Below are 26,311 nucleotides of genomic sequence, written 5' to 3' on the forward strand. Positions count from 1 at the left end.
TTTACATAACGAACGTCTCATCCGCCTAAAACTACTGGAGCTTCTCACAACCTGTATAGCCGGGGAAAAGAAGGGAAGAAGGAAAATAGGATAAGCAGAGGTGAATAGTATAGCTGTTACCTCGCTAGCTATGTTTTAATTCCCATATAAGAGGTGGCGAGCGTAATTCCATTAACCGAGAAATCTTGGAAACTTGGATATTAATTATCTATGATCCAAATATAAATTCAAACTCGTAAAGTCGAATTCAGTGGTAAAGAGGCCGAGCCGGGTTCGAACCCGTGACACTACGGTGTAAGTCACGCGTTCATCGAGTAGGGCTAACATGGATTCATTCATTTCACATTACTCTCTCTCTCTCTCTCTCTCTCCTCTCTCTCTCCTCTCTCTCTCCTCTCACTCTCTCTCCTCTCTCCTCCCACTCTCTTCTCTATCTCTCTCTCTCCTCTCACTCTCTCTCTCCTCTCTCTCTCCTCTCACTCTCTCTCTCCTCTCTCTCTCCTCTCTCTCTCTCTCTCCTCTCTCTCCTCTCACTCTCTCTCTCTCCTCTCTCTCTCTCTCTCTCTCTCCCGCTCCGATAAGAACTTGAAGTGATTTTCATTTACCTCCGTCATCTCTCCTTATTCTATGGTTTAGTAAAAAGTAACTGATTTGACTAGTTGGAAACTAACCAATACTCCTACTCCTACCTCTTCAGTTAGATAGGCGTGATGCTGTGTTATGTATGTGACAATAATGTCATAAATACTTCAACGATTGTGTCAGGTTCCGTGCAAGCGCATTACAAGTAGATGTTTTTAAACAATGATTCACAGTTGCGCCTGCGCAATCTAAACTACTGGGATTGTGTAAGCAGAGGGACTTTACCTTTGGAATTCAATACTAAACGCCTTACCAATAATAAGTTTGATAATGATCCTGCAGACGCCATCTAATTTTAAGTTATACTGCTGAGACTTTTTGAAAACGAAAATTACATAACAATCAAGATTTGTTATCTGGAGTTGTTTAATTATAACAATACGTGCAGTTAGCTGTTTGATAACATTTTATTATTTATTTTACCAAGTTTGCAGAAGATCTTCGTTAAATGTTTGCGCTTATGACGATATGAGAAGGTCATTGTTTAAAATTGCATTTGCATCTTTAATTATATTAGAACACCACGTAGATTATTTATTCATTTAACTCTTTCGTTAATTGCTAAATGTACGCCTACATTAATCTACAATAAAACAACATAAGGTACCAGTACTGGACATACTTCATTAAATAAGTAAAATAAATAGCTCCATGTTTAGATGAAAATGACAGGTATAACTTAAAATAAAATTAATGGTGTGTACTGGATTCAGCACCTAAACCTATTTCCCGTCTGGGTACTACGTATATTTTAATTAAAACACATAATAACGGGTTCTTACCGCGTTTAAATGGGGATATGAGACTCCCGATATTTCGACACTGTTGCAAGTGCCATGATCACGGGATGACTGATGAGATTGGAGTGGAGTAGGTAGGTCCATAATTTTCTACGGGCAGACATATCTGTCTACCCTAAGAACCCGTTATTATGTGTTTTAATTATGATAATAACCGCGTAAACTTAAAACTACGTATATTTATTTTTATAACGGTCACTCCGCCCCGCACCAATTCGTATCAGGCAAACCTCATCTTACTTTAGTCTAAAACTGTCTCTCACTCGCACTTCGGGTCAGGTGACACACGGCAAGAATGATTTTTTTCTTTGGTATGTTCGAAGCGTGGCCTAGGTTAACAGATACTTTAATAAAAAATCTAATTTACTACGATTTTGACATATTTATCTTACCCTCAAAACTTGTGTCAATCGTTTTAATAAAAACAGTGTAACATGAACTCTATCTTTCACAGAAGAACGCGGCCAGCCGTCATCGAGCAAGTGATACAGGGGCGCTAGAAGCGCGCCGCGGCGTCGACGCGTGCTCTTAGCAGCGGAACAACGCCGACTGCATATCAAATTGTATGTTATTACGCCACAATAGTTGTCATTTTATACCGATTTAGTTATACGTCCAAGCAGTTGTGTCACTAGGGTGACGTGGGATGACGGGGTGACACCCTGATGTGAGGTGACACCTATGATATGGGGTGACACCTATGATATGGGGTGACACCTATGATACGAGGTGACACCCTGATGTGGGCTGTAACTTTAGGTGAAACCTGTTCCATATCCACTATCCTAAGACATCCGATCTAAGAGTCCCCCTAGCGACATGTTTGTGTCAATTTGTTGGATTTGCTTAGTAAACAATGTATTTTGCTTTCGTCATTAAAAATAACCCTTTTCTAGCAATGGCCAAGTAACCTTAACACGTTATCAGAAATATAATTCTTATTCATAACAAATTAAACATTCGCGTAGTTTGTCGTAATGAATATGATTATCTACATGCAATAATTACTCGATTAAATTACAACATTACATAAATGTTAGGCTGAACATAAACCCGCCTTTATAACTCTTTATTTAAGGTTAATGTGTTTCAAACATTTTTATAAATGTTCTTATTTCTACGTTCTTTACTGCCCAATATAACATTCGTTTCTTTATTTAAATTAAGCGTTACCCTTTACTAATGTTTAATCTTGATTTTCTTATAAATAATTATGTTTTCTTTTCTATAACATTTATTTATCGATGTTGACCATCTTAATAATAATAACATTTGACAGTTTTAACCCAATAGCAGATCCTATATGGGACGAATACTTAAATCATTTTATTTATAAGTGACTATGTTAAGTTGAAACGACTGTCGTCGACAGAAAAGTCATACAAGCTTAGTTCCTAAGTTAATCTGTATAGTTTGTTTTCGAGCCCTCAAGTATTAAGTTATGTTATATCGTAATCTTGTTAACACGTTTATTATTTTAGTTGACGAGCATGTTCACTGATGTCCCTTTTTAACGCAGAATGCCATGTCGCTAAATTTCAAATTCGCGGAATGCCTAACTTTCGCAAAACGCCCAACGTGATTTCGAGTGACCGTTTTAAGTTATATCACTTTTCCGTTACTCGTTTTATATATTATATTTTTTTCATTCCGAGACACCCTTATTTACATAACTAACGTCATATTTGTCATTTTGCTATTTAGATAATCTGTGCGAAGGTTCCGCGACCAAAACAGTGTATTTTATATTTCCTTTCTATAATTTATATTTTTATTCTACTTAATTGTTGATGTCAGTGGACTGTGAGTTCAATCGAATATACGTACGTCACTTAAGGCCTCGCCGTCGTGGTGCAAAATGAACACTTATAAAAAGGGTTCTCTTGTAATTTACAAAAGGAACCTCATTAAATCCACCTTGGTAACCAGAAACAAGCTGTGTACAGAACAAGATATTGGATGAAAGGTAGATAGCTCAGCTCGTCTTGCTGAGGACACTACCGTAGCATCAGATAATATACTTCAAATAAAACTAGTGTCAAGGGATATCCCAACTACTCACTGAAATGTACCTTAACTAAGTGACGTACGTTAATTCAAGGGTGAAAGACTGAATTCAAACTATTCAAGCCTTAGAGGAGATTTAAAATTGTATAGAATTATTTATTGTTCTTCGTGACGTACTAGTACCATTGTGTAATTAATAATTATATTATTGAGAGAAAGTGATACATAGTCGCGTTGATAGTAATAATTGTGATGCAGAAACATAGGACAATTTAGCCCTTAAAAAAGGTGTAATCATTCAAGCGGCGGTTCACACGAAGCGGTGTGGAACGAACATGTTGAGATAACGCAGATTTTATAGCTCTTTAGTTTAATTAATATCGGTGGTCAACTACCATGTCATGTGTGTGTGAACTTCCCCTAATATGCTCAATAATCGTGCCAGCATTTGTACAGTCATGAGCAATATGATGTATCCACTTTAGGACTCTGTCGCACTAACATATTTGACATTTAGCGAGACTTACAGTTCAATTTGTCAAAAAAGTTAATGTGACATGGTACCAAAGTGTATACATATTAACGCTCGTGACCGTACCAACGTTCTGCGCCACCTAGTGTGAATTATCTGTAAAAACAGATTCCATTATGTAGTTTCCATCTTGTATAAAAAACTCTGTCACGAATGTCCATCCCTGGACCTGCCTGCCACCTATGTTGAAGCGACGCTGATTACCTCATAAAAGTATGAATATTATAAATATACTTGAAATATATGTTATCGATGTAAATATCACAAAATAAATCGATATATAGACATAAAATATTGTGTGTTAAGTACTGTAAAAATCGAAGTATTGAATTTTATACGAAAAATATTAGGTAATTTTGAGTAAGGGTCCTTTCACCGACACTTTTCTACGAATAAAATAGTACTAGTTTAAGATCGTATTATTTTATTAACCGTCGTGTCTTACTGAAAATCCTATTATAGATTAAATTATAAGAATTAGTTTTTATGAGAATAGTTATTTTGTGTGATATTATAACATGTTATAATCACGTATTATAATTTTAATATGTCAAATTGTTTCTCTATACCTATAATCCAATTTACAAGTTTTAATTTAAAACTTTAAATTATTTTGTGAAAAGAACTGGTATTAAATATTTTTCATTGGAATCAATTTTCTTTTATTTTATAGTTGTTGCCGGTCCCACGAGCGTTGCGGGTTGGGGAATGAGAGTTTATATAATTATGTAGAAACGATTTTATTAACACGGTTGGCGCGACCGTTATAGACAGCGATACGGTTCATCACCTATCACGTTGGTCTAACACAAAGCTCGGTGTGGTGTGGGTACTTACTTCAGCTTGCGATGGAAGTACCTATGACTACCCCCAATTGGAATATAGTCATAATAACGGTCAAATTAGGTATTGTAATTGGCAGCTCTCAGACGCCACACACACAGTTGCAAGTGTCGATAATGTCAATGTGTAGTGTCTGTGTAAAACGAGGTTGTGTACTGTCCGGGATGGGCCTCAACTCTGTGTAAGTACCTACATCAAGGCATTTTGAAGAGAATCAAACAGATCCACACGGATCCCCGCGGAGTGTGTTGCTCTTTGGAAACAAACAATCTATATTTACCACGGAGTCCGTTCTACGATTTTTGAAATCTCTTTTGAATCAAGTATGAAGCGACAGGACACCCATCAAATGTCAAAGTGACTAAATAAAATTTTTAGAATTGCTCATATCACTAACAATCAGATTCTTGCTATGGGAATATTTTTTTGATAAGTTTTCTTAATTTAGATCCTATATACTGCCATTTTTGTATAGATTTTTATTTTTTATTGTTATATTTTGATACGCACGATGCCCAACGCGGGGGTTCAGTCGGACAGGGGTACAGGGGACATTGAGGTGTTGATGCCGAAGAACCCAGACAGCTTGCTGCGCGTGATTCGATTAGACGAAGATAGCCTCAAAAGCCAATCACTACTAACACCTGTAAAGGTGTTCAGCAAGTGCAGTAAGGAGTCTTCTCGTAGTACTATGAATGAGGTACCCTTATATATTATTTATTTATCAACACATCACACGGCCTCCATGGTAAGTGGTCGAGCGTTGGGTTCACGATCCAGAGGTCCCGGGTTTGAATCCCGGTGGGGACATTGTCACAAAAATCACTTTGCCATCCGAATGTCCGAAAGTAAGATGTTTGTAGGTTTAGGTTAATATTGTGTCTTATATTAGTATAAGTAATTTCTAAATAATTTGTACGCGTATGTATGTCTATCTATATAATATTATACGTTGAAAGTCTCTCTTGTCACGTAGGTCAGCTGGAAGAAATCTCTTTGTTTAGAGATAAGCTTGCCTGTACTATCTGTTTTCTTTGTATGTTTCTCGTGTCTGTTTCATTGTGTACAAATAAATAAAAAAAAAATAAAATAAAAAAATAAGATGATCCGTGCTTTCGGAAGGGCGTTAAGCCGTTGGTCCCGGTCAATGTGTAGTTAACTATATTACCTACTAAACTGAACAAAGATATTACTTACTTACTGATGTAAGTATGTAGTCGTTACATGAGTCATGTCAGGGACCTTTGGCGGCTCAATAATAACCCTGACACCAGGGTTGATAAGGTTGGTAATCCACCTCACAACCCACACGATAGGAGAAGATATTTTTGAATTTGAATAGTGAGTCAATCATTTTGAAGAGAGGACATTATCTCTTCGCGTTTCACAGTCACTGGCAACCTCAGGCCTGTTGTCTTAATTTTTGTACCGGGTGAGAGACTTCAGCGCTCCCCGTTTGTCCGGCCAAGTAGTTAAACCTTGTGGTAAACCACGTCAAAAATCCCTTGGACGATTTTTAGGATATGCCCGGGCTGATAAGCAGCATAACTGTACAAAAATGTTTCTTTTTATTTTATGGTTTTAAATATGTTTTAGATTGAAATACATTTAGAAGCAATACAGTACGAAACGGACAATTATTTTCGGTAAGTTTTCTTTACAGCATTCTCTTTTATCTTGTTAGAAAATAAGTAAAATAACGTTACAAATAAGTACATTATGGGCTCACTCATAAAGGTAAATTACTTACTTAAGCCTTGTGTTATCAAAAATATCGTATTACAGTTTTTGCCACTGTTATCCAGCCGTACGTCAATATAACTGGCTGTTTCTGATCTCGTTACACTTTTAACTTACTTACTTGTTATAATATGAACAATGTGACTTTATTTTCAGCCTCCATTTTTTCATAAGTTCATTCTTCGCTACAATTTTGGAAGACGCTATCACATCATTACGTATTCTAGGTAAGTTTAGCTGAAGAGATAACTAGCTGCCCGCCCGCGATTTTTCGTGCTTCTAACTTTAAAAAGTATACAGTTTCGCCATCCCTTTTTACCCCCTTTTTGGGGTTGAATTTCGCAAAATCGCGTCCTAGTGAGCCGTAGGTCTTAAAAGGCCATGCAAAGTTTGAGACTGAGTGAGTCAGTCAGTCAGTGAGTGAGCATTTTCAAAAATAAGTGTACCTCCCATTTTCACGTTGTCCCTTGTGTTTGAAGTCTAATAACTAGTAAAATTTACTTCTAGCTAATTATTTTAATTATTGAGATACATTAAATATATTCTAAACTAGTTAAATTGTAACAAAATTTTCATGGTTATGAGGAATTATTTAAATAAAAGGTAAATTTTTATCACTAAGTACTAGATTTTGCCGTGTCCCCCACTCAAACTGATAAATGTTTGAAGAGATTCTTAAAACTTTTTGTACTAGGGTATCATTTGATGTTTGGTATTGGTTGAAGTTTTCTAAAGGTTCTCTCATTTCCAGTAGTTTATAATTTAAATCTTGTGCTTATTTAAATATAGTTCAATTTTTTCAAAAGTCTTAAAAAGTGTACCGACCGGACATGTCGGGTTTGTCACGACTAAAACTGCCTATTGAGATTATTTACGGTAGCTATATTCGTTTTAAAATGGCAAAATTATCCTTAATTTACCGGTCGCCATTTAAAAAAAGACTAGTGACAAAATATATTTCGTGACGCGAGACGTGTTTTCTGGTATTCCACGGCCGTCAAAATTTTATCTGTCGGGTTTGAGACGATATAAAATCAGATTCAGGTGAGTTATATTTTATTAATTTATTCAGAAGATGAACTATATTATAATGCAAAATTATTTACATTTGGTGACAAGACTAGGTATTTTTTTTCCTTTTAAATATCGGTTTGAATACAAAATGGGAACAGAGCGTCACGTCAGTTTTGCGACATTTTTCCCTGTGACCTACAGGCTGACTAGTAAAGTCGCAAAACCGACACTATAAAGCTGAGACTATATACTGAAAAGGTTTAATTTTTTTAGGCTTAACAATGCCACTAACTAGTGCAGAACGGTCTCGGAGATATAGAGAAAAATTTAAAAAAGAAAATCCCTAGAAATTAAACGCGCAAAGGTTAAAAAAATTACAAAGAATAAAATCGAAGAAGAAAAAAAATATCTGAAATGAATGAAGAAGAAGCTGAAAAAAGAAGACAAGTTTGTTATTTGTTAAACTAAGTAATCTTGATTTTCAAAAAGACTGTTCCCATTAAGAATTGATAATTATTTGGTTAAAAACTTAAAATTTGTGTAAGTATATCTTTTATTTTATTCACTTACATTTTTGGGTTCGGTTTTCTCCTGTGTGAGCCCACCCTTAGAAAAATTCGTATGTCAGTTTTGCGACAGTCCCTCATTTTGCGACGAAGAAATTCTTAGATTTTTCTAATTTTCAATATGGAGAGTTGCTAATAATTTCTATTATTTATTAAAATGATTTTAATATTCGGTATCACAATAATTACTTTGTTTATTAAACTAATATTCGAAATTAAATCGTAAATATAATGGTTGCCTTGGTATCAGCTGTGACAAAACCGAACGAAAAACTAGCATATTTCGTGTTTTATAGATTTTATGACTATGTATATATTTTTTTCATAAAATATCTTTGGTAATCTTCATAACACAACTAAAATCATATTTATATATTTCTTATAGTTACAGACCAATTATTTTTTAAGATAGTCGCAAAACTGACATTTTTTTCGCCCGTCGCCCTATAATTTAATAATTTTTCGTAAAATAGATTAATCTGTTAACAACTTCACATAATTTCATAAACTATCGCGTATCTTAATAATATCTAAATCAAAATATCTCCAACAATGTCATATTTTTAATTATAGCTAAAATTCAGACGTAGTACACTTAATTTTGAAAACGCTCGAGTGCTCTTTTGCTTTTATATATTAAGTAGATACCTATTTAATCGTTTAAATGTGCAATAAAACAGCGCAATATGCAGGAAATTCGAATAATCAGAAGACAATGGCGACATTATTTTAATAAAAATAAGATTTTCGGACAATGTATTCTTACATAAATACAGCGAGACGAAAAGAATTGAATTGCAATTGCAATAGGCGCGTTTACCCCATCGCTTTTTCACTGATAATGGGCCATCCACGTGTCTAATTGCGGATAATATGGCGCATAACCATACCATCTCTGCAACGGTTAGCGAGAGCCGACCACCCAGATGCCAATCTATTGTTTGTCTATTCTCAGAGGAGTTGAACAGCAGTATGGGAATAATAAAAATAATGGACGAAATGCCCAACCGGCTCAAAATGAAGTACGGTGTCGAACTAGATACTGACAAGGGCCGCTGGCTCGACCACATAGACCCCAAGCGACTGTCATGTCTGGAGTACAAGCTTCATAAATTGAGCAGAGACAGGTAGACCCGTAGCCAGTTAACTTATTATCCGTGCGAATTAAATAAACATCCAATGAGATTGCATACTAGCGAGATTACGTCTAGTTGATTGGGGCAGGTTATACTTACGTTAGCTATTGTAGAAGGAGAAATGTTATACCTACCATGGTATAAGAAGACCAAGTACTTATGCTCAATCCTATGACAAGCCGCCATTGCTAGCCCATTATTCAATTTGTATCTCCATTATTCCAAGGACGTAAATTTTATTATTGAAAATTAAGTGAATTACTGACTAATGTATTTAATTACTTGTATTTGTCACATATATAAAAAATAATTAAAAACATACGTAAATCTTTTACTAAAAGTACAAAATTTCTTTGCAAACTAAATTAAAAGCATTGGAAGTGGGTAATTTATTTTTTACGAAATGGCAACGTTGGGTCGGATGACGTCAGCTGGGCTAACCTTGAAATGCTAGCTGTCAGTTTTGAGCATACCTGGTCTTCTTATACCATTATACCTACGTTAAATAAGGTAAACTTAGCTTGGAGAATGACAGCAGTACATCGCTTATTGCGAATAAATATAAGTGAAGGCAGAGATGTATTAAGCAAGTACCTACATACATGCAACCATTCCTTGCTAGTCGCCACCTACGTTTAAGTCCCATATAACCTAATAGGGGGCGAACCTAAGCCAATAACCGGGCACAAGTCCTGGAAACCACGTCATGTTTGGAAAGAATAGAAGCAAAAACAATTGTCAAAATTTCTTAGTTTTCAAGGAATCACAACATTCACACCGCTTTATTATCCTGTGGAGCAACGTGGTGGAGTATACTCCATACCATGATTTAGTTGATGCCTGTGCCTAGCAGTGAGACGTATATACCTAATATGTTGTTTATATGTATGTATGAGCAGGACGGACGTACATGAGGTACTCCTGGCGACGTACGTGAACCTGGCTATGTCACGGAGCTATCGGGCCCTGTGGGAGTGGATGGAAGCTGTCAAGCTGCGTGAACAAGTCATGAAGGACCTCGTCGAGGAAGAGGCTAAGAATAAAATGTTAGTGTTTCTACCAGCATTAAATTTTGTGTTGTACGTATCCGTACGAATTTGACTTCACGCGCCATCTATTGTAAAGTACATAACTACAATTAATATTTTTATCACATAGCGCCATCTAGTGGCGTAATAGATAACTACACTGTTATAGTAACGCCATCTATTATTCAATATATGAACTAAATTTTGTATGCAGCTTTACTTTTTTATTTCTTCTATTCGATAATAGAGGGCGCTCTTAAGAAAACTTACTTTTACAAAAAGCAAATTCAATAACTACGAGTCTCGCCTGAGCCTGACTTTTTCGATTAAGTTGTCTCACTGTGAGTTTCCCTAATAAACGGATGAATGCTATAAAAAAAAAACATTCATTCATACTCTTTATAAGTATGAATTTTATACTGTTCCAAACTACCTACCGCATCTTTTGCTAAAGTTTCTTACTTGCGAAGTAATCCATATAGTTCCCTATTAATCCGGCGGCTAATAGGAGTTTTTTTTAGTTTTTGTATGTACCCGCAGAGATTTCGGTGGATACTAAGGGCGAGAAATCCCCTAGCCAAATATTGTGTTGCAGCACGGCCAGAGATGTCCGCCGACAGTTACGGCAACAACGCAACCACCAGAAGTCTGCGGTGTATGCCACCGAGCGTGTTGTGGACAACCTCGTCAGGCGGATCGAAGTACGCCGCTTTTATATCTGTTTATGCAATGTCGGTTAAAAATTAATAAGTTAGCGATAGACAGCCAGTAGTACTTACTAAGTATTATTAAGTATCAAAGATTTCTAAGATGAAAAACAGCATAGCAAGAACAAAGCCCCGCCCGCATCTCTATCGATGGGTAGCCATTGACCTAAACAACTTCAGATATTCGTCCCAATCCAAGTTGGGTAGGTATCTACTTCTATAGTGTGGGTTATGAGGTGGAATACCAACCTCATCAACCCTGGTGTCAGTGATATTGTTGAGCTGCCAAAGGCGTTAGACATGACAAGACTCTTGTAAAAAACTAGGTACTTAATAAGGGTAGCATTAGGGCATCAGTTAAATATAATTGACAGAAGGTAGATACTTGCATGACAGCACACGTCATCAGTCCATGATTTGAAAAATACCTACTTAAATACTTCATCGGGTGAACAGTCATGAGCAATTATAATGTACCCGCTTTAGGACTCTGTCGCACTAACATATTTGACATTTAGTGAGACTTACAGTTCAATTTGTCAAAAAAGTTAATGTGACATGGTACCAAATTGTATACATATTAATGCTCGTGAACGAACACCCAGCGCGGCGTCTCCATTTGTCTGTCCAAGCAGTAAATTCGATCGGAGGCAAATCTACGACACATATACACATAACATAACATCATGCCTGTTACCCCCGAAGGGGTAGGCAAAGGTGGAAATTATATACTTACACGCAGCCATGTTTCGCAAGCTATGTTTAAATCCCGAGTAATAGGAGTAGTGGAGACCATTCCTATTAATCGGACACAATCCTGGAAACCTCGTGATATAGCCGGGACGAACCGGGTACGATAAATCACATAAAAAAATATGACAAAGCCCGTAAACTTCAGGATTCTGAGCTGACAGCGTCAGTCGAGGGTCGGTACGTACACCGTTGGCAGAGGGCTCGCCATGAGCAGCACGAGGAGACCATCAGATTGAAGGAGTTGAGCAGGGAAGAGACCATCGACATCTATAAGGTGCGCTTGGAACAGGAGACACGGATCCACCAAGAAATTGAACTGATCATCAATATCAACGTACACGTAAGTAATCACCATCAATTTAAGAGCCACGCTCTTGTCGATGTAGCATTTTCTATTCCAGTCTATCAAAGGTCAATTCCTTGACTTCCCTATAAGACACGACATTAACCTTTTCTTTAATCTGTTCCATGTAAGCTCTTCTTCGTCTTCCCCTTCCTCTCCCTTCCTTCCTCCCTCTCTTTCCTCTCTCTGTCCTTCCTCGTAAGTAATATTTAACATAAAACAATATTTAACTTTAAAAATTATATATGTTTGTACTTTGTGGTCACCCTACAAGATTTGTCCAAGCACGGCTGGGCTAACATTATGTTTTGAACGATATGGCGGGTTTTAGACAGACAAATAAATAAATAATGCCGGCACAACGTGATCACTGGGCAGAACTTGATCGGCCCAGTTCGACGATTGGCCGAGGACATAATCTACTTATATAAAGCAAAAGCAGCTTAATATTATTACTTTAAAAGCTAAAGCGCCTAATATAGTCTAATTATACCTAATACTTACCGCATAGTTTTACCTAAAAAATCGTCAATTTAACAAGTTGACAGTCCCCATACAAATTGTTTCGACTCTCTTGTAAGTCCCGCACCCGCCCTTAGTGGTTACCTGGTTGTTTCTTAGTGACCCATGTATGGGTCACGAACGTATGAAGCTAGTCCGTCATGATTATATATGAATCACTGGTCTATCAACGTGTTAAGGTACAATATATTATACAGTTCCATACAATGTTATTTCAGGAAACCTTGCAGCAAATAGAGCTCTGGATGACGAAGTACGACCGGGACATGGAGGCCATGGACCTGAGTATAACCATCATGAAGAACAACTATCAGAAGGCATGTGACCAGCGACAGGCGCTGGAGAATCAGGTAACAGCTAGCTGAGTATAGAGCGAGGTCTCCGGTTTGTCAAGGTTTCTAAGACCTCATAAGGCTTAGCGAGACGCTATCTCAATTCTTACTCTGCCCACTCTTCTTTTCTTTTCTTGGGTATTGGAGCCCTCGCTATATACGTTTCGGCGACAATAGATGGCGTAAGTGTAGCCACACCATTCGGTGATCGAATTTATTATTTTTGTCATAAATAAACTAAGCTAAATGAGCTGTACATCTTTTTGCCACTGTTTGAAGGTCCAGATCCTAGACCCTGGTCTAGGTCTAGATGGTCGATCTACTCTGAACCGGCATGCGTGTACGAAACGATTGATAAATGTGGAGGAATAAAGAGAAGTGTGTCAGGATCGAAGTAAATGGAATTCCATAGTATCTGCTTACCCCGGTGGGAAATCGGCGTGAGTTTATATATGTATGTGTGTTGAAGGTCTAGAGAACCTACAAACAATAAAAAAAGATTATAAACCCTTCATATTTTCTTCAGGTTTAGGTACTCCAGGTCTGAAGCTATTTACGTGAGTTTGTGAGGTACACAAACTATAAACTTGAATGAAACTTTTCTGTCAATTAACATTTTATTTGAATTAGTCAGGGGCATGTTTTTTGTAAATAAATAAATGAATGTTATTGTTTTATATACATTTCTAGATTAAAAATCGGGAACAAGAAATGTGCGCCTGGAACAAATTCAAGGAAGACCGCGCGATGGCACAGTTGTATGAAGAGAATATGAAGCGATCCGCAATCATAGTGCAGGCTTGGTGGCGTGGCTTGCTGGTGCGCCTACAACTGGGTCCCTACCGGCCTAAGAAGAAGGGGGGATCTGTAGCTAAAAAACCTAAGTCTTAAAATGGGACTTATATTAATTAGGTACTTTTTAAATAGGTTTCAGTCAGACAGTTTTACTAGTACTTACTATAACTTACTAGTAATGCTTACTCAGCGGTCCCCATCTGTCCGGCCAAGTGTAGGCAAACCTACAAGCCACGTTAATAAAAAGGAATCTGTTCTGCCACATATGTCACTTGATAGTGAAAACCACTTTAAAAAATATATAAATGCGATGCGATTTTTATTAACAAAACGTCGCAAATCTCAATAGACAAGCTAGTTACAATGCAGGTATAAGTAATCGAGGGTTTGTTGAAGAAAATCACACCAGAAAATGATTTTTCAAGAAGGCGCTTAAAGACCTACGTGCTAGGCGCCGGTACGGCAAAACCACAAGGCGTCAAGCTAAAACTCAAAGGTTTTCCATGACTTCCTTCTGTTATGTACCTTCTAGAGACACTTTACACAAAAACTTAAATGTCCTCTCGGTCATATTCAGTTTTTTTTACGTTTACAAACTTCAAATGAAACCTGCTTAAAAACTGTCAATTTGCAGTTTAAATGCAGTGTAAATCGTTAGGCTAGTGGATATTGCTTTTAACAGCAACAATGCTGAGTTTTAGAAGTAACTTTTAAAAAATATATTATTAATAATAGAATATTACATTTAAATCTTATTTTTTTAGGAACTTATTTTTTTTATAAGCTATTTCGTATTTGGAGATTTGTAGTTTTATATTAATTATTATATTACTTTTTATTTGTTATTATGTTTTATATTCATTATTATTATATGACATAAAGTGGTTTTGTGAAGTATATAACAATGGTTTTAATATTAAATCGACTTTGACTTTTATTTATTGACTATAGTTATAATAGGTTTGCGTTTGGCTGTAATCTCGCCTTATGGTAAATAAATATGTGGCGTAGGTAAGTTGCTACAAGCTTACCTAGTAAATACCTACTCACTCTAGTTCTGAAGAAGACTGAATAGGCGGGGAGTAAGCAGTGGGGCGCGGTATTACGGAGTGATCTACACATGCAACTGCCCGGATCTCTTCCTTAACCCTTTCACGGACAGAAACCATGGGTCATTGATGGTTCGTAATAGGTAGTATGATGCTGAAAATGCGGGTCATGCGGTGCTGATAGGTACGCGACGTTGCATACGATTTATAAAATGTGATCACTTCGGCGCGGCTCGTCTAGATCACGTTTAGCAGCCAAATTCGCTCTCTACTGCAGCCAGGAGTCCTTGTCTGTCTTCACGGGTCCATTACTTGAATGCATTGCTTGAATACACCATTATGAGCTTCTGTGCTGGACTGGAAGCGACATAAATGGCCAATTAGACTTCGTGGTCCAGCGCGGGCAAAAAAGGGAACCAGCTATAGAACATGTTTAGCTGCTTGTCTTCCCGGGCATGTAGAAAACGACGGAGCGATTGGTCATATCTCATATCCATAGTTGTTCAGTAGCTGTATGATGTCTTCTAATTATTTATGGTTACGGTGCTCATGCTGCTGCCCCACGTATCTTTATCGTATTGACGAATGGCCGCATCAGGAAGAATTTCTTAGTACTCCGTAGGAGCGAGGTTGGTCGTACTTAAAGGTTGCCGCGAGCGCAGGAAATAAGTTACCTACCGACAACATTATCGCACGCGGCTTTTACTTTTTTTAATGCAAGTTTTTATTATTAAACTGCAACACTGGTTGATGAGACTCAAAATACAACAAAAAACAAATTCCCGATTCAAATAAGACAAGACAAAACAATATTGTTTGACAAAGTCAGAACCGCGACTGCGCTTCGCGGACTTTCTACTTTTAGATGCAACTTTTAGCTTTTTATAAGACAGGCTTTGTGTTCTATTTAGAAAAGTGTGTAATTAACATTTGGTGGGTAAATAGGTAGGTATAATTAGGATAATGGAGGAGCCAGAGCTTAAGCCTGAGCTTCCGGATACAAAACCAAGGGGTCGGGTGGTGAGCGTGGCACACGACGAAGCATGGGGACAAGCCATAATATTTGAAGAGGAGCCTGCTGTAGAAGAAGGACCGAAACAGGCGATGGAAAGAAAAGTCGTAAGAATAAGAACAAACATAATAAATTCATCACTCCAAAAACTCGCGAAACTTTGTAGCAAGAGAGAGTAGGTTTTTTAGTGTTGTGCAGTGTAGTATCATTAGATAATCGATTCGCTATGATAGATGACCCAACATCATTTGCACATTAATCGTTAAATATTAATTTTAGTAGTCAATTATATACTATTACATATGACACGATTAAATATACCTATATAAAGTACATTTATCAGGAGCAGGCACCCGTGCCTGCATGCTTCTTCTAGACGTCTTAAACCTTCATAAAAATTATATCTATCTACTGAACCATTTTCTGGAGTACGTTGTCTTCAGTCCTCATGATTTCCTGCTATCTGTTGTCTATTGAATATCCGATTTGAATTTGAAACCGACGTTAAGAATACTGTGTTGCCATTACATGATGCACTGTCTGCTCTCCTACATACACATTTTGACATTTCAGCGTGCTAGAAAATCAACGGTCCCGAGACTACTTCCTGTAGAACCAACAGCTGATGCAACAGCTACAAAAGAACAACACGAAAGTGAAGAAGACCTTGATTCTGACGACATTTATTGGTGGTACGTTGTAATTATGAAATCTACTTTCTAACTAGAACACAATACCTATCTATTATTTTGTGTTCTAGTTAAAGCATACAAATGGTGTGTTTCATTTACAGTTTACCATTCTTTCAATCCTCACTGATGGCTACAATACTTGAAGATACGATTACGCAACTTCGAATTTTAAGTATGTTTTATTTTTATATGTATTCAGTGTGTGTTTATTGCATTTATAACAAGGTATAGATTAAAATTAGCTTAAATTTAATTTCAGTTGAATGCAATAGCGAAATGCGTGTCGCTAAGACTATAGCCGATCTTGGTTACCTACGTGCTATAAAATATGGAGTGCAGCAGTCGTCTAGGAAAAAAGATATTTTAGATAGTATTGACGTCAAGAATCTCCATTGCGTGGAATATAAGTTGAACAAGCTTGAAGCGGATAGGTGAGTTAGGTATTAGCTTACTGTAAAGTTTCTTTTTAACGCAATTTTATTGTTTTGTAAATATCTTTGTTGCTTTTTGCCAGAACTAATATCCTGGATATGTTCGTGAGATTATATGTTGAATTAACTGTCCAAAACTGTTACATAACATTGCTTGACTTCGTACAAACAATTATCGACAAGGACGAATATTTAAAGTACCTAACTGCTGAAGAAGCTAGGAATAAAATGTAAGTTGTTAATTTCTTTATAGTACTCATTACATATTGTGTTTGTTATAATAACAAAACTGTCAACAAAATTATTTTTTTCAGACTTCGTAGAGAATTATCTAAGCAGCTGCGCCAACAGCGGAATCATCAGAAAACCGTCACTTATGAAGCTGAATCTATAATCGGAAACCTAAGATCGTCTATCGAGGTAGGTTTCTTCGGAAATGCGAGGGATCTTAATAACAACTATGTGTTTTTATATTTGAATATACCTATACAAATTTATTTTTAGGATGCAGTACTTCTAGCAGAGACACAAGGTCGTTACGTGGACAATTGGCAGAATGCTCGTACTGAACAACATAAAGACGTTATACATGGAAAAGAAAGTTTTTACTCCGACAGCACAGAATTCTACAAAATGAGAACTGACCATGAATCCAGAGTTCATTTGGAAGTTGAGAATTTTACAAATATTCTTATCAACGTAAATATATTTATAAGAAGTATTTATCAAGCTGATTTATATTTTTAACTAGATTAAAAATATGTCGTTACATTTAAGGAAACTCTGAAAAGCATTGAAGATTGGATGGATAAATATGAAGAAGATATGGAAAAAATTGATCTGAGAATACAAATCCAGAAAAATGATTATCAGAATATGCATGATAAAAGACGTGGTATGGAGAAATTGGTTAGTTTTCTTACCATTTATTGGTATAGTAGAGATGTTGAATTTGATAATGATTTTCTTTCATTAGTAAATACTTCCATTCCTTAAATTTCTTCTTTAATTTTTTAGTACAACAAACATTGGAAGGAGATGAAGGATTGGAATACATTCAAAGAAGAGCGCGCGAAGGCTCAACTGTACCATGATACTATGCAGAAGTCTGCTATCATTGTGCAAGCCTGGTGGCGCGGGTTGCTCGTGCGCAAACAACTTGGACCCTTCAGACCAAAGAAAAAGAAGGGAGGAGGAAAAGGAAAGTGATATTTACATCTATATTTCTATATTATGAAATAAAGTTGTTACATTATTAACAGTAAAACATGTTTTTTATTTAATAAACATCGCCTTCAATGTATTCAATACCGTAATAACGTACAAAGAGGTAGCCTGATTCTATGCCGCCAGATTTTTGAACAGAATTGCATCAATATGAAAATCTCATTCTTATCAGTGGGTGTGGGAAAGAATGGTGAACGTCACAACGATGAATTCGCTAAAATCGTATTAGAACAAAAAATATTAGTGGGAATTTTAATATCGATTCAAGAATCGATTTAAAATGAGGGAAACACATCACTATTTTCCAGCGTTGCAAACGTCAATGAAAGAGGTCACATGACCATATCAGCCAATCACAGCGCGCCGTTTGACAAATAAAATAAACTAACTTCATGTTGTATGTATCTCAAAAAGTTGTATTTTCAGATTTATTTACAATTATATTATGCCGAAAAAAGAAAAGGTGAGTTTGTAAATGTGAGAAAAGTGATCCGCTTCGGTTGAGGACTTCAAAACTTCCCGAAAGACTAGTAAACGTACTTTAATTTATTCGGTTCGGCGGTTCGACTTCGTACACATTGCAAGTTTACTGTGCCATGTCAGTTGGTTGTGGAGTTGTGGTATGCGGTTCTGAATAATTTACGTGTGTAAAAATCGTCTGTTGGTGTGTTTTAAGTCAAAAAAACGGTGTTGTGAGAGTTTCAGTGACGACTGTTTTTCGCAGGAGGCGATGAAGACCAAAGTTGATAAAAACAAAAACGGCGACAGTTTTACCGAGGTGAGTGGTGTAATGTAATTTGCAAGACGTCCCAGCATCTGCATCCGCTAACGGTGAACCGATAACTACATTACCATAGTAATATTCCAAGTTTTATAGAACCTGGCTCATTTTCGTTCGTGGAGAATAATTTTCTCACAATAATACAGTTAGCATCTAGTAAGCTTCTATGTCTCAAGACTAATAAGATTATGTACTTTAGGTATTGTAGGGTCGGAGCGTTGTTACGCGAAGCATATTTTCTGGTGCTGGAAGCATATATTTTTTAAGATATTTACATATGATTCATTTTGATTCTTGAATCATCAGTTAAATACCTATTTATAGACATGAGTAAAATTGCTATAGGTATTTATCTTTCTAAAAATGCTTATCCTTATAACAAATATTACCTGTATATGAAAATTTTGGAAAAGATGTACAAATCGAGTAACATAACAATAAAGGACAAAGGAATTGTTGTTCAAATTTGGAATTCTCTGGGGAGGTTTTAGTATAAACATTCATGGGTAAACCATTTTGATGTATCAACATGTACTACTCTTTAACATAGAAGTGTGATATTGTTCCTTTAGCAATTTTAGATCTAGTATTGGTTTACTAAAATTATCTGCCCGTTGTAGGCATTAACCATTATATGTTCTGAATATAAATATCTTAGCAGACTCTATATTACGGCCATGAAGAAACGGAGGGTCTACAGTTTGCCACCTGTACATTATTTTTATTTTACATTCCATGATTTTATTGTTTATAATATTTCTTACATCGGCATGTTTCTTACACACACTTCACATTATTGAATGTTTCGAAAAGTGTGGTGTAATAAACATATTTTCATTTTAAAATATAACATAACTAAACTGTACACAAAAGCACAGCACAATAGCACAGTGCACAGTGCATCTTCAGCATGCAATAGGACTGTCATGTAAATTTATTGTGCAAATTGTTTATAAGTATATTGTATTGTTCATTTTGTATAAATAGATATAAGATATAACATGTATACACTACTAAACTGTAGGTATATCATTAGAACTATATATAGTCTTATATAGATACATCATAAAACTTTACAACATGCCTTTGGTACAGTCATGTACATACATCTCATATGTTGATAGTTGTTATCAAGTGAGCGAATAAATAAATATTGCTATCTTATATTTGCCCTAACTGGTTTTCAAAGTTTTTAGGAACTTAAGAGTAATTTTATTAATAATAATATCAATTATAATCTTAATTAGCCCACAATGGGGCACCCAAGTCTCCAGTTGTTAGTTCATGACATTATGACAATAGATAGATATTTTTTGTTACCAAATTAGTTAAATTAGTTTCTTCTACTACAATATGATTAGATCTACTCAACTGCTTTTGGTGTGCGATAGAATACTGCCGGAAACATTATTCTTATGTTATTTCTAATCTTAGTCTTCTTTTATCGTGTGGGTTGTGAGGTGGAGTACGAAACTCATCAACCCTGGTGTCAGGGTTAGCCACCAAAGGCCCCACACTTACATCAGTAAGTAGTAACTGCTTAACATGCCTTCCGAAGCATGGATCATCTTCCAAATCTCTTCATCTCATCTTTAATTCGTCATCATCTATCTTCTCATCTCTTTCTTCATTTTCTTTCGTTCTCTTGATCTTTTTTTTCGGATGTTTCTTTTTTCTAATCTTAGTAATGCAGTATGGATATATGCAAAAATCAAAGCTAAATTCTCATGCTTTATTATTACTGGTGACTTTTTGTTCCCTGATGCACAGTGTGTTAATATGTTAGAAAAACTATAAGTATTATTTTTTTATACATTTTAAAAGACCAATTTAAGTAGATGACTGTGACAAACTCAAATAAATGGAATGTGAAAGAACTTAGTATTTCATGTCATAATCTTTGTAAACAAAGAAGAAAGATAAGATAAAAAGATTCATTAAATAATTATTAATTACCCATTTTTTTGTGTTTGTCAGTGCTTGAAGTTTGAGTGCATCAGGTTGTTATTATATTATTAATATTTGGCTATGTAGGTATATGGGTAGATATGTCGCAGTTCACGCGAGTGCCGGGAACATGCGCACACGCCGCCCACTGTTCCAATTCCGACCCGTGTTGCGATTCTAATAATATTCACTTTTCATTGCACATATGTGGGTGTAAAAAAAATATTTTTGTTTATTTAGGTATTTCTGTAGTTTACGCAATTTGTGTTTTTTTGCGCTTGCGTTGGCATCGCGATGGAATTTGCGGTTTTGCGTCTCGTGTGTGAATGCAGCGGTGATAGACGTGCGTTAGAAATAAAAGTAAACATGTCTCTCTAGGTAATGTAGTAGGTACCAGGGATGTTATGGATATCAAATTTCGGATACGGATTGGATACGGATTTAAGAATACTTATTTTACAGGATACTGTTACGGATACGGATGATAAATTATTTCGGATTATCCGTTAGTTTCGGATAATTTCGGTTACGAATATATTTATTTAAGCAATTTCAAAATTAAAATACAAATAGGTAATAAAGTGGTTTTATTTATAACGATAAGTTATATATAATAATGTTATGATGAGAAAAGAAGAAAAAAACAAACAATGTAATACTTAACTTTTTCTTTTTTTTTAATGTGTTTATATATTTTAATATTGTAAATGTATACATAATATTGTAAATGTGTCGTGGGTTTTACCTAAATAAACTTTTTTATTATTATTATTTACCGTGTGTGACCGACATTAGCCCTCCGAATCTTAGTTATTGGATTTGCTACAATAAGTCTAACTGCGCTGTTTGTGACTAAACAAAGATACAAATTAATCGCTTTTTAATTAGAGTAGGTATATAAGTAAGATATGATTTGACAAATCAAGACTGTTAGGGAAAACATCCTGGTCACTAATCGATTGTGAAATTAATATGACATAAACAGCCTATATACGTCACACTGCTGGACACAGGCCCCTCAACCAACCGGAGGGTGTAAAAGAAACAAATATGCATCATCATTAATTTAAGAGCCACGCTCTTGTCGGTGTAGCATTTTCCATGCTACTTTTTTAGGGAAAAATAGGGCAGCGGTTTCCCTCTTGCCTTCCGCCCCGCAGTACTCCGTCTGACGCGCGTGGGAAGGCGCCCAAAGTAGTCTATTTCAAAGCTGTACTAGGACTCCTGTCCTGCGCCTCTGTATAGTACTAACAGTTACTGCTGCCCTGTCAGGTTCTAGGTTACATTCCCTGTGACTCGTCTCTTCCATCCTGCATTGTCGTACCGATGGCTCCCATCTCCGCCGTAATCAACAACTTCTTCAAGTTACTATAATTAAATTATGACGAGTTTAATTTCGACAATTAGTAATATACCCAATAAGCTTTATAGAACGAAATCAGATTCAAAATGTTAGCTAAGAACTCTTAACCTATAGTGTATATACAGGGTGTTAGTGACATCGTAACGAATACTAAGGGAGGTGATTCAGACCATGATTCTGAGTTAATATCAAGTGGAATTTTCCGTCGCTAATTCATGAAAATATTTGTGTTTTTTTTTTATTAATTTCAGTTCCATACATTTGCGACGGATAATTCTACTTGATATCTACTCAGAAACACGGTCTGAATCCCTCAAAGTTTTCGTTACGATGTCACTAACACCCTGTATTAAACGCTGTCGAGAACTGTCACCTTGACAACCAGCTCGATTGTTCAGCTGAACAAAAACCCCATTGGAAATCCAGCTAAGCAAACACTCCTAAAACAGAAATAGTTGTAGGTTTATGCATGAGGGTTACGTAAGCTCACGACTATATCCCAATTGGGGTAGTCAGAGTTACATCCATTGCAGGATACTAAGTCATACGTCACACGCCACACGTCAGCGTGCTTTTTGTTAGACCTCTTTCTGTTCTGTGTGTTGTGTCTGTGTTTCTTTGAGGTATAGAGTTGTAAAATCACTCTAGACTAACGAACAACACTATAACGGAAATCCCATGAGTACACCAATGTGGTATTCAGTGTGCAACAATACCAGTAACGCTATTATTGCTCAAAAAAATCACCGTCAAATCTCCAATCAAATGAGTGATTAGATCTCTTGTATGCACTGCGCGGGCGCATTGAATTTCACCGGTTACGCTTGAGCGTTATCGTATCGCAGGCACGTTGGTGCTTTCGCTATCGTTGGTCGATCCACCGGAGATTTGTGTGGAAAAAATAGTTGCGCATTTCTGTAGTTGTAAGTAAACTTAGGAGTGTAAACATAATTGTTTAGATGCTTGTTTGTCGCTATTCTAATGGCTATTTGTTTAGTTATGAGAGTTGATTACTAAACTGGATTGAGGTATATCCAGATGCTTTCTGCCGTCATAGTTTTACTTATCACTCTCTGCCTAACACTGTATAAATCTATCCTTGTTTACATAACTCTTTCTCCTTTTCAAACACTTATCCGTTTATCATACATACATAAACATAGACAGCTTATACGACCCACTGCTGGGCACAGGCTCCCCTCAATCAACCGGAGGAGGTATGGAGCGTACTCCACCGCGATGCTCCACTGCGGTTCGATGGAGGTGTCTTTTACGGCTAATAGCCGGGACTAACGGCTTAATGTGCTATCCGAAACCCGGAATCATCTAATTTTTTCGACTCGACAATGTCCCGAATGAATCGAACCCGAATCTCCAGATCGTGAGGCCACGCTCTTACCACTAGACCACGGCTGTTAGAATATATTTTGATATCACCTTCTGTCCGGTCACAGTTCTAGCTTGTGTAACTTCGTAGCCGATCCGCGCAATGTAGCCGTTTAGCTTATTGCGTCTTGTTTCCATTTCCAGCTTTTCCTGGTGAAAGTAACAAAATGTCATAGGACAATCAATCGCCTAATGAATAGTCCATTAGCGGCGTACTGTGCGACCTTCGCAGCTGGTAAACACGACCATACGCGCCAATCAATTGATTAAATACCCCACACGGCTACATCTGACGAGTGTTCCTCTGCAAGTAATTTTAGCTATTTTGTACCAAAGCCAGACGACTCGCGACCAGAAATCCTACCGGGAAGGGCTGAACCACAAGTAATTTTAAAGTGTATCAAAATTGCCTACATCTTGCAGTCAATTTGATATTTTTGATAGAATTCATAATCTCCCCAGCGTTATCCCGTTTTCACAGGGTTCGCTTACCTAACCTGAAGATGTGACAGGTCCGGTTTTTTACAGAAGGGACTGCCTGTCTGATCTTCCAAACCGCGAAGGGAAAACTAGCCCAATAGAGTTTAGGTTAGATCACGTACCACCGAAACAATTAAATTCGAAAGTTTTGATACAACTCAATTCAATTATTTCAGACTATTGTCCATAAATGTTTATAAATAAGCACGATGAATCATCTAAAGCCATCGATGGTTGCCTGCTACCATCGCGCCAGCAATGGCTTTTACGGATGATAAATCACGACACGAAATTCTCAGAGGGATTATGATGAATCCTATCGTGACAAGTGATGAGCCCATTCCCAGCATAATAGTTCATCATGTTAAAGAAGCCACAATCCCTCTGTCAGTTTTTATGACACGCCCGAAAGAGAAGCTTCGCGTTACGTTATAAGTCTTTTCTTCGTTTCCAGTCCAAAATGTAATGCGTCGCAAAATTGTCTTCTTTTTCTTCAGATAATACAATGTCGATCCTCCATTATTATTGAAATGTCAATCATCAAACGATTCCCCTCTCAATGCCACATAATCCTTTTCAATATCGAAATCGTTCTCCGTTTGACAGACCTGCTTAGTTTGGAAATATTCCGATAATCTGAATAATATTTTGCCTTTGCGTTGGATTTCCAAATCTTATTAGTTAGTTGCACATGTCTTCATAACTGAAGCCGCGTCCATAACTGGAAGTCAAATAACCGAAGCCGTATTCTACGTAAGTGAAACATTATTAAATACCTAGCGAGAAGCCAGCCAAAGATCGGAAACGTTTCGGGATCTATTTTTAGGTCGAACACATCACTATTTGCTTACTCTGGAGGTGTGGGCGCGAAGTGACGTTAATTGCTCTGTGGTCATCTGGCTTATTTTCGGGGTACAATATAACCTGTACCATATAATAACAATAACATTACGTTTAGAACGGTAACTCTCCGCCCCGCACCAATTCTTATCGGGCGCCGAACTCACCCCCTCTGGGTCTTACTTTAGTCTTAAATGGCAGTAAACCGCTAAAGAGTAAGGGGGACAGCGCAGATAGTTATCTCGCTCACACTTTGACATGGTAAGAATGAGATTTTTGTATGGACTGTCCAGAGTCGGGAGGTGCGCCTAACTTACCTAGTTTTAGTCTCTTAGTATTTTGTCAATATACTTTGCATGTTTTAACACTTTCTCTTTGAGAAAACTCGAGAGTCGCGGGCATGTAACGAAAGGAAGTTATACTCTGTAACGCCCATCCTTTAGTCTCGTGTCTCTTAAAAGCTGCTTACACCGTTTCTCTTCATTGGTTTGTATTGGTGTCTCTGTTTTCTTTTCAAACTCCCGAAATGACTTCAGAATTGTGTCCATTTCTACTCTTTCTTGAGCCAACTCCGGTGACATTCACTCTCTAAAAACTTGAGCTGACACGCAGCCTCTGTGATTAAGCATGCCTGCGATCCCAGGTTTGAAAATCTTTCCAATAAGTTTCCAATATTTCGTTTCTAGCTTCTATGTATGGCTTAGTCAACTTTTCCTTAGAAGTCGTTTTCCTGAACCGATCTCCGTTCGTATCGCCAACCTGACGACGCGATCTCGAACGCTGTCTCCATACAACGGCGAAACGATACGATTGAATCATTATCTGGTTCCAGCTTAATATTTATTTTCGCCTTGGTCGCTGTAGTGGGATCGCTTCTTATTTCTTCGTCATTTTTCGAAACCATCTCGGCTTCGATCCGATGCACTCTTACGTGATTCTATTTCAAAAACGCAGTTCTCTGAAAGCGAACTTCAACACGTAACCCAGCTGAATTCATATGTTCAATAGTTTTTCAATTTCGTTCACGGAGCATCCTGTCCTTGATCTAAAAATAACTGAATGACAACGAGTGGATGGAAGATTTTATTGGTTTCGAATACTTTATGATTATGACTGAGCGATCGTCTGAGAAATCGTAGTGCGACCCAGTAAATAGTTAATCAGTTGATTTGTATTCTTCTCTTCTCTTAAATCGTGTGGGTTGTGAGGTGGATTACGAACCTCAGCAACCCTGGTGTCAGGGTTGTTATTGAGCCGCCAAAGGCCCCTGACATGACTCATGTAACGACGACTTACATATATCATTAAGTAGTAACCGGGACCAACGGCTTAACGTGCGTTCC

The 26,311-nt window shown here is 36.9% G+C and overlaps 3 protein-coding genes across 9 annotated transcripts in view; all 3 read left to right on the forward strand.

Annotated features, from left to right (window-relative positions):
• Positions 1 to 4,521, forward strand: part of LOC126375207 (egl nine homolog 1) — a 29,194-nt gene extending 24,673 nt beyond the window's left edge. The window contains exon 7 of the mRNA XM_050022101.1: positions 1,897 to 4,521. Coding sequence (XP_049878058.1) covers positions 1,897 to 1,928 — 32 coding nt within the window. The 3' untranslated portion in view covers positions 1,929 to 4,521. The remainder of the gene's footprint in view (positions 1 to 1,896) is intronic.
• Positions 4,522 to 4,891: 370 nt separating this feature from the next.
• On the forward strand, positions 4,892 to 18,211 carry LOC126375201 (dynein regulatory complex protein 9-like). 6 transcript variants are annotated; one of them, XM_050022086.1, is made up of 17 exons: positions 4,892 to 5,005; positions 5,357 to 5,524; positions 6,421 to 6,470; positions 6,721 to 6,791; positions 9,100 to 9,271; positions 10,180 to 10,326; positions 10,904 to 11,009; positions 11,914 to 12,108; positions 12,852 to 12,983; positions 16,395 to 16,513; positions 16,615 to 16,685; positions 16,773 to 16,944; positions 17,028 to 17,174; positions 17,259 to 17,364; positions 17,449 to 17,643; positions 17,722 to 17,853; positions 17,962 to 18,211. In XM_050022086.1, the coding sequence occupies exons 2-17, from the start codon at positions 5,390 to 5,392 to the stop codon at positions 18,151 to 18,153; spliced, it is 2,142 nt and encodes a 713-aa protein (XP_049878043.1). In that variant the 5' UTR covers positions 4,892 to 5,005; positions 5,357 to 5,389; the 3' UTR covers positions 18,154 to 18,211. The 6 variants fall into 6 exon arrangements, with proteins under 6 accessions (XP_049878043.1, XP_049878046.1, XP_049878047.1 ...); XM_050022089.1 differs by lacking the exon at positions 5,357 to 5,524 and having other exon boundaries at positions 4,903 to 5,005; XM_050022085.1 differs by lacking the exon at positions 4,892 to 5,005 and having other exon boundaries at positions 5,043 to 5,524.
• Positions 18,212 to 18,566: 355 nt separating this feature from the next.
• Positions 18,567 to 26,311, forward strand: part of LOC126375205 (serine/threonine-protein phosphatase 2A 56 kDa regulatory subunit delta isoform-like) — a 115,757-nt gene continuing 108,012 nt past the window's right edge. Inside the window, exons 1-2 of one of the 2 annotated variants that reach the window (XM_050022099.1) lie at positions 18,567 to 18,634; positions 18,896 to 18,949. In XM_050022099.1, the coding sequence (XP_049878056.1) occupies positions 18,617 to 18,634; positions 18,896 to 18,949 (72 nt within the window). In that variant the 5' untranslated portion in view covers positions 18,567 to 18,616. Of the gene's footprint in view, positions 18,792 to 18,895; positions 18,950 to 26,311 lie in introns of both variants that reach the window. The other variant, XM_050022098.1, reaches the window with a different exon arrangement.

Source organism: Pectinophora gossypiella, chromosome 18 (genome assembly GCF_024362695.1).
Source record: "Pectinophora gossypiella chromosome 18, ilPecGoss1.1, whole genome shotgun sequence".
Taxonomy (NCBI): Eukaryota; Metazoa; Arthropoda; class Insecta; order Lepidoptera; family Gelechiidae; genus Pectinophora; species Pectinophora gossypiella.